Here is an 8489-nt window from a genome sequence, read left to right as displayed (position 1 = left end):
GGCCTTGAGATAGAAGCTGTTTTTCAGTCTCTGGTCCCAGCTTTGATGCACCTGGATGATAGAGGGGTGAACAGGCAGTGGCTCGGGTGGTTGTTGTCCTTGATTATCCTTTTCGCTTCCTGTGACATCGGGTGGTGTAGGTGTCCTGGAGGCAGGTAGTTTGCCCCCGGTGATGCGTTGTGCAGACCTCCTACCCTCTGGAGAGCCTTACGGTAGTGGGCGGAGCAGTTGCCGTACCAGGCGGTGATACAGCTCGACAGGATGCTCTCGATTGTGCATCTGTAAAAGTTTGAGTGTTTTTGGTGACAAGCCAAATTTCTTCAGCCTCCTGAGGTTGAAGAGGCGCTGCTGCGCCTTCTTCACCACGCTGTCTGTGTGGGTGGACCATTTCAGTTTGTCTGTGATGTGTACGCCAAGGAACTTAAAACTTTCCACCTTCTCCACTACTGTCCCATCGATGTGGATAGGGGATGCTCCCTCTGCTGTTTCCTGAAGTCCACGATCATCTCCTTTGTTTTGTTGACATTGAGTGAGAGGTTATATTCCTGACACCACACTCCGAGGGCCCTCACCTCCTCCCTGTAGGTTGTCTCGTCTTGTTGGTAATCAAGTCTACCGCTGTAGTGTCGTCTGCAAACTTGATATGACATCTCACTCATCAACATGAGCTGAGCACCTATATCACATGTCCTGTCATCATCAAATGTCATTCCCCTGTCCTTTTCTGGATGACTTTCCTCACTATAATTCCAGTCCTGGAGGTGCCAAAACACTTCTGGTTTTTCTTTCTACCTGGTAGTTAATTTCACCCACCTGTGTCCCAGGTCTGAAACAGTCCTAGATTAGAATAACAGGATGAAAACAAGAAGTGTTTTGGCCCTTCAGTTCTGGAATCAAACAGTCCTGTGCTAGACTGTAGGCCTAGCCCTGAGACATGGCCTCCATAGACACCATAGCAGGCCTCAGCGCTGTGTAGGACCCTGAGCTATTCTTGACCAGGGGAAACTCATGTCTGTCTGAGATTGGTTAAATAAACAGAATGTTGTCATCGTCTGTCTGGGATTGGTTAGGTAAACAGAATGTTGTCATCGTCTGTCTGGGATTGGTTAGGTAACAGAATGTTGTCATTGTCTCTGTCTGGGATTGGTTAGGTAAACAGAATGTTGTCATTGTCTCTGTCTGGGATTGGTTAGGTAAACAGAATGTTGTCATTGTCTCTGTCTGGGATTGGTTAGGTAAACAGAATGTTGTCATCGTCTGTCTGGGATTGGTTAGGTAAACAGAATGTTGTCATTGTCTCTGTCTGGGATTGGTTAGGTAAACAGAATGTTGTCATCGTCTCTGTCTGGGATTGGTTAGGTAAACAGAATGTTGTCATTGTCTCTGTCTGGGATTGGTTAGGTAAACAGAATGTTGTCATCTCTGTCTGGGATTGGTTAAATAAACAGAATGTTGTCATCGTCTCTGTCTGGATTGGTTAAATAAACATAATGTTGTCATCTCTGTCTGGGATTGGTTAGGTAAACAGAATGTTGTCATCATGGGGCGGAAAACATGGTTCTCCATTCCAGAGCGGAACCGGCCACTCAAGAACCGGATCAACATCGTTCTCAGCAGAGAACTTAAGTAAGAGGCATGGAGGACATCTGTAATGACAGTCACTATGGGATTGGTTAAATAAACAGCTACTGATTTCTATACAATGTTGTTCACCATCCTGTGTTATCTGTACCTGCAAGAGAAATGAGGATCATATAGGGAAGGTTGTCTTCCTCGTGTGTTCTATTAGTGTCATAAGGGACACTGTAATACTGAAGCCATTAAATACTATGAACCAAAACACATTGTTACTACTGTGTTGCCCTGACATTACTACCGTGTTGCCCTGACATTACTACCGTGTTGCCCTGACATTACTACCGTGTTGCCCTGACATACTACCGTGTTGCCCTGACATTACTACCGTGTTGCCTGACATTACTACCGTGTTGCCCTGACATTACTACCGTGTTGTCCTGACATTACTACCGTGTTTGTCCTGACATTACTACCGTGTTGCTCCTGACATTACTACCGTTTGCCCTGACATTACTACCGTGTTGCCCTGACATTACTACCGTGTTGGCTCCTGACATTACTACCGTGTTGTCCTGACATTACTACCACATTACTCCTGTGTTGTGTGAATGTCAGAGAGCCTCCTGCCGGGGCTCACCACCTGGCGTCAGACTTCCGCTCAGCACTCCGCCTGCTGGACACGGCTGAGATGGCAGAACGGGTCGACCAGGTCTGGGTGATCGGGGGCAGCTCTCTGTACGAGGTAAGAAATACACAGGCCTTAGCCATTGGTCCTTCATGTGGAGGATTGGATAGGGTCCATTTGGAATGGGTCAACAGTCTCTGAGACATGGCCTTGCACCAGATGGGAACTTGTGTAGAGGGATGTGGTTATAAAGACAGACTTGTAGAGAAATGGGTTTTGATTGGGCGTTTTTGAAACTGTTTACTAGAGCGGGAACTTCATTACTGTTCTAAACGTAATTTATCTCAGGAACTTGTGACGCAAGACATCATTTGACGACCTTGGTGCATTCTCCGCCGTCAAAAACACAGACACTTTTCAATGATGCTATTTGTCCGCTAATCTGAAAGAAATTGAAAGTAGAAAAGTTTCAATCTCCATACACACACACAGAGCGTCCCTCGTACCTTTCTTTCCCTCGGCAGTCGGTAGGTTGTCATGGAGACCTCGTCGCTCAAGGATGCTTTTGACAATACAGCACACGCTCTCGAACTCTTCACTTCTCCACACACAAACACACTCTCCACCTCATATCTCGATCTAAACTCTTTAAAGGTTAAATGTGGGACTTTAAGACCTTGACTATTTTCCATTTAACCACAGCCTTGTTATGAACACACACACAAACTGTCCGGGTCGATCTACAATGGGGCATTTTAGTAGAAAATAACGTCTTGGGTCTATTTGTCAAGAGTTTCAGAGTTGGAGTGCTGATCTTAGATCAGGTCTCCCCCTCCTTAAATCTGATTCTGATTATGTTCAAAGGGCAAGTGTACTTAGAGTAGGTTCCCCTCCTTGAATAATCTGATTCATTATGTTCTAAAGGGCAACTGATCATATAGATCAGGTTCCCCCCACTGATAATAAATCGATTCATTATGTTCTAAAGGCCAAAACCTGCACTAGATCTTGATCATGTCTCCCACCCTCTTAATAATGACAGATGATTTCAAGGAACGATGTGCTAAGATCAGTACTACCTACTCTCAAATGGACTGACAAATGTGGTTCTCGGTCTTAAAATCCCAAACGTATATACATTCAGTGTATTTATTTGTTGTTGTTTATTTGTTGTCTGGTTCCCCAGGAGATGATGGAGAGTCAGGGGACCCGGAGGTTGTTTGTGACACGGATCCTGCAGCAGTTTAAGAGTGACACCTTCCTGCCTGAAATCAACCGAGACAAATACCGCCTACTATCAGAGTGAGTATCGCACATTCATGCATGTACACAGACATACAGGGCATTCATGTACACAGACATACAGGGCATGCATGTACACAGACATACAGGGCAATGATGACAGGACAACAACCACCCGAGCCACTGCCTGTTCACCCCGCTATCATCCAGAAGGCGAGGTCAGTACAGGTGCATCAAAGCAGGGACCGAGAGACTGAAAAACAGCTTCTATCTCAAGGCTATCAGACTGCTAAACAGCCATCACTAACATTGAGAGGCTGTTGTCAACATACAGACTCAAATCTCTGGCCACTTAAATAAACTGACTTAATAAAGGTATCACTAGTCACTTTAAATAACGCCACTTTAATCATGTTTACATATCCTACATTACTCATCTCATGTATATACTGTATTCTACACCATCTACTGCATCTTGCCTATGCCCCACGGCCATCGCTCATCCATATATTTATATGTAGATATTATTCTTCATCCCTTTACACTTGTGTGTGTATAAGGTAGTTGTTGTGGAATTGTTATATTACTTGTTTGATATTACTGCAMTGTCGGAACTAGAAGCACAAGCATTTCGCTACACTCGCATTAACATCTGCTAACCATGTGTATGTGACCAATAACATTTGATTTACTGTAACAGAGAGGGACAGTACATGTTGGCCATTCAGAGGGGTACTTTGGTTCTTTGTTCCCGGACCATTTACCATGCAGCTCCAGGTGTCAGAGAGCACATCAATTAGGGTCGAGTCTAAGTAAAAACACAGTTCAAAATGTGTTTTAAGATCTTAGGAAATGTAAGATCTTTCATGCTAATGTACATTTGCAGTGAATAGGCCCATTTCAAACCAGCTTCTGAGGTTTTTATAACAGACAAAACAAAATGTGTTGCCACAACAACAGACATCCAGGCTGCTTTTCAAAGGTAAAACATCAAACACATCCCTTATGATTAGAATCATTTGTTTTGGTTATTAACTAGCTAGTCCCTGAGCAGAACAGAACCAAAGTGTGTGTGTGTGTGTGTGTGTGTGTGTGTGTGTGTGTGTGTGTGTGTGTGTGTGTGTGTGTCAGATTGCACACAACAACACGTGGGAATGAGACATGTTTTCTACCAGACTGGTGCCTCTGTGTTTATCCTCTGTTGATGTCTGTCTGTCATCATGGCGATTTAGGATCAGATTAAACCATGGGGGTCAGATTAAACCATGGGGGTCAGATTAAACCATGGGGGTCAGATTAAACCATGGGGGTCAGATTAAACCATGGGGGTCAGATTAAACCATGGGGGTCAGATTAAACCATGGGGATCAGATTAAACCATGGGGATCAGATTAAACCATGGGGATCAGATTAAACCATGGAGATCAGATTAAATCATGGGGGTCAGATTAAACCATGGAGATCAGATTAAACCACATCTCAATGATAAATGTTTTTGTCTTCGTGGGGTCAACTCTCTTCTCATGAATGTTATCTAAGACAAATGTAACGGAGACAAACCCACAAGATGGTGTTGTTATGGTGTAAAGTACCATATTGACCAAGTTTACGATGGCCCTAAAGAATTGAAAACGGCCAGCCTGGTTTCAGTGAAGAGCCGAATTCATGGTCCTTGTTGTTGTGTGGTTGGTTGGAGCTGGAGGATAGATTTGAGTGGTTGTGTGTGTGGTTGGTTGGAGCTGGAGGATAGATGAGTGGTTGTGTGTGTGGTTGGTTGGAGCTGGAGGATAGATTTGAGTGGTTGTGTGTGTGGTTGGTTGGAGCTGGAGGATAGATGAGTGGTTGTGTGTGTGGTTGTGTGGAGCTGGAGGATAGATTTGAGTGGTTGTGTGTCTCTCGGTCTCTCCTCAGGTTCCCAGGAGTCCCACAAGACTTGCAGGAGGAGGCTGGGCTACAGTACAGATTTGAAGTCTACGAAAGCATCGACCAATGAGCTATAAACACACCCAGGAAAACATCCTGTGTTGTCATGTAAATATTTTCTCGCTGCTCACTGTTGTCACTCACATTGAATGAATAAAATGTGTTTAATTCCATTACAAGTTAATTGGGATATTTTCATCGAAAAGAAACCTGGTTGTTTTGTGTTTTCTCCTATTCCTTTCTGTTTTGATTTATATTTTTATGTCCTTGGATATTTTTTTCACAAAAACAAACTTTACAAATATTGAAACATTTGATATAGYTTTCTCGCAACAAACACATAAAAACAGTGTTTTCTAAGGTAGATTGTTCCACTCTTGACTGCGTCAATGGGCCCTGGTCCAAGGTAGTGTGCACTACGTAGGGAATAGATTGCTGTTTGGGATGCAGCCTGAGACATGACTGCTCATTCCAAATGAGACATGACATGAATATGCAGAAGGTTTTCACTAGAAAGCTAATTAACTCACCAGGTGTCTGGAGTGGCCTATCACAGGAGAGGAGTACACCTTCCATCACACACACACACACACACACTGTGGCTTTAATCATGTTAACCCTGCTCAATTAGGCCCCACTGCCCTGGCTGTAACACGCCAGAACACACACTAGGACACACTCCACACAGAACACACACACACACAGAACACACACCTTGATTGGCACTTAAAGGAGAGTCATTATACAGAGATCAGAGCCATGTGCCTCTCAGCCTGCCGTGCACTGTCATGCACACGAGAGAGTCTGGAAAATGTTGAAGAGAACAGACATTAGCATTTCTGATGAGAGACACTCACTCGTATTATCACACAAACACACGGTGAGTGAGCACCTGTTTCTGGAGGAGATACACAAAAGCTGACTTGGAAGGCGGATCGAAATCTGTAAATAATGAGATGAATTTACAGAACTGAATCTCTTTTTTGTGTGCTAGCCTTTTTTGATAAATGTGATATTTTAACACACACACTTGTGACTTTAATCTGACCTAGGTCAGCCTCTTTGTCCATGAGAAAACGGCTTCTGTATGGCTCTGGGTGAGTAGTTAGTCTTGGACGTGAAGGACGCGCTATAAACAGTCACCTTTCTGTCTTCACAGGTTGAGCACAGTGCTGACAGGGCGTTGACTGGTTAAAAAGGCCGTGTTTATTACCTCAGCCTTGAGGGACCAGGACCTGACGCTGTCTGACTGCCGAGTCGTCACACAGATCGATGGAGACTTGGACAGTTTTAACACCTGGCATATTCAACAGTTATGGCATAATGCCAGGGGGACATACTGTCTCTCCGTCTCTCTCTCTTATACACACATATACACACACCCACAATGTGATTTTCAATACAACAAAAAGACAAGGGGAGTGTTTACCTGTGCACAACCTCAGACCCATGTTTTGTACCATCAGAGAAGTCCTCATTGGCTGTCCTGTGTTCTTCACTGAGAGACCAGCAGTCCTCACTATTAACTATCCTGCTGTCAACATTCTCCTCTCCAGTCTCCTCACTATTTAACTTTCCTCCTCCTGTCAACATTCTCCTCTCCAGTCTCCTCACTATTAACTTTCCTCCTGCTGTCAATATTCTCCTCTCCAGTCTCCTCACTATTAACTCTCGTCCTGCTGTCAACATTCTTCTCCAGTCTCCTCACTATTTTCTCTCCATCCCTGTCACACTAATTCTCTCCTCCCTCTGTTGCTCTTTCTGTCTCTCCTCCCTCTCTCTGTGTCTGTCTCTCCCTCTGTTGCTCTCTCCTCCCTCTGTTGCTCTCTCCATCCTCCCTCTTTCTCTGTGTCTCTCTTCTCCCCCCCCTCTCTCTCTCTCTTCCCTCTCTCTCTCTGTCTCTCTCTGTCTCTGTCCCTCTCTGTCTCTATCTCTCTCCTCTCTCTCGCGCTCTCTCTCCTCCCTCCCCCTCTCTCTCTGTCTCTATCTATCTCCTCACTCTGTCTCTCCTCCCTCCCTCTCTCTCTCCTCTCTGTCTCTCTCTCTGGCAGAGTTGTTGTCTTTCTCTTCCCCAGCTAGCCATCAGAACGGTCACACCTGCTCTCCTCTCCCTCTCCACTCTATTCCTCCTCCTTTCTCTCACTCAAAGGATCTCTCGCTCATAGATCACACTTCTATCTATCACTCTCCTTGTCTCTTTGTTCCTCAGTAGTTTTGTTCTTCGGTGGGGATCTTTTGGTGCATTTTCAACTGTTCGAGCAGGATGTATAACAACAGAGAAGAGAATCCCAGGTGATTTGAGGGGTATAGCAAGAGAATCAAATGTAATTTTATGGATACAGGGCCATACAACTAATGGTGAGTCCCTTCATTGAAACAACTTATGTATATGCTGTGAATACATGTGATTCTGTAAATACATGTGAGTATTCAAAACAAACAGAATTATACTGAACAGGGTTATGGCCAATTCCACTTAAATTCTAACCATAAAGTAAACCAAATTRGAATTTGACATTTTCCTAATTGAAAAGCTTTGAGGAGAATTGGATTTTGGAATGTCAGTGTACTTCCTGGATTGACTGGAATTGACCCCAACACTTAATACTGAACAAACAAAGAAATGTAGTAAAATGTTATTAACTGGACAAGACATGCATAGATGGATGAGGAGGTGGGAGAAATGTTCATTTTGACAGAAAATATTAATGTGCAAAAGTGAAATAGTACTATCTGTGTGAACGAGTGAAAAATAATGGTTTACATTTGCAATTTTCACTATAGCGGCACTTGACTAGACTATGCTAGGTTTATTGCTTTTCAATTCTGTACATGTCTGTTTTTTTGTGCACTAATAGTTCCCTACACTAAAGTGTGTAAATCCGTTCCGGGGACATCTGAGTGCAAGATATTGGCACCTCTTTAAGTATTACCTTAGTCACCATGACTGATATATACAGTAAGTCAATTGATCATCTCCTAACCACAGTCTGTTGGCCTTCTACTCGAGTCCCTGGTCGTTATGGAAAATATATTATGGAAAAAATATGGAAAAAATACCCTGCAAACACACACACACACGCAGGTAAGCAAACACACACACACACACACACACACACAC

General features: G+C 43.9%; 1 protein-coding gene and 1 long non-coding RNA gene across 2 annotated transcripts in view; both read left to right on the top strand.

The window, feature by feature from the left end:
• The window catches only part of LOC112068941 (dihydrofolate reductase), an 11365-nt gene extending 5824 nt beyond the window's left edge, over window positions 1-5541 (top strand). The window contains exons 3-6 of the mRNA XM_024136179.2: window positions 1521-1626; window positions 2194-2320; window positions 3390-3505; window positions 5357-5541. Coding sequence (XP_023991947.1) covers window positions 1521-1626; window positions 2194-2320; window positions 3390-3505; window positions 5357-5438 — 431 coding nt within the window. The 3' untranslated portion in view covers window positions 5439-5541. The remainder of the gene's footprint in view (window positions 1-1520; window positions 1627-2193; window positions 2321-3389; window positions 3506-5356) is intronic.
• LOC139024008 (uncharacterized) lies at window positions 1136-1396 on the top strand. The gene is made up of 2 exons (XR_011475241.1): window positions 1136-1235; window positions 1276-1396. It is a non-coding gene; the product is annotated as an uncharacterized lncRNA (long non-coding RNA).
• Window positions 5542-8489: the final 2948 nt, after the last annotated feature.

The sequence above is a fragment of the Salvelinus sp. IW2-2015 genome, unplaced genomic scaffold (genome assembly GCF_002910315.2).
Source record: "Salvelinus sp. IW2-2015 unplaced genomic scaffold, ASM291031v2 Un_scaffold793, whole genome shotgun sequence".
Classification (NCBI taxonomy): Eukaryota; Metazoa; Chordata; class Actinopteri; order Salmoniformes; family Salmonidae; genus Salvelinus; species Salvelinus sp. IW2-2015.
Note: the sequence above shows the minus strand (reverse complement) of the source record. Positions and strands in the feature narration are given on the sequence as shown.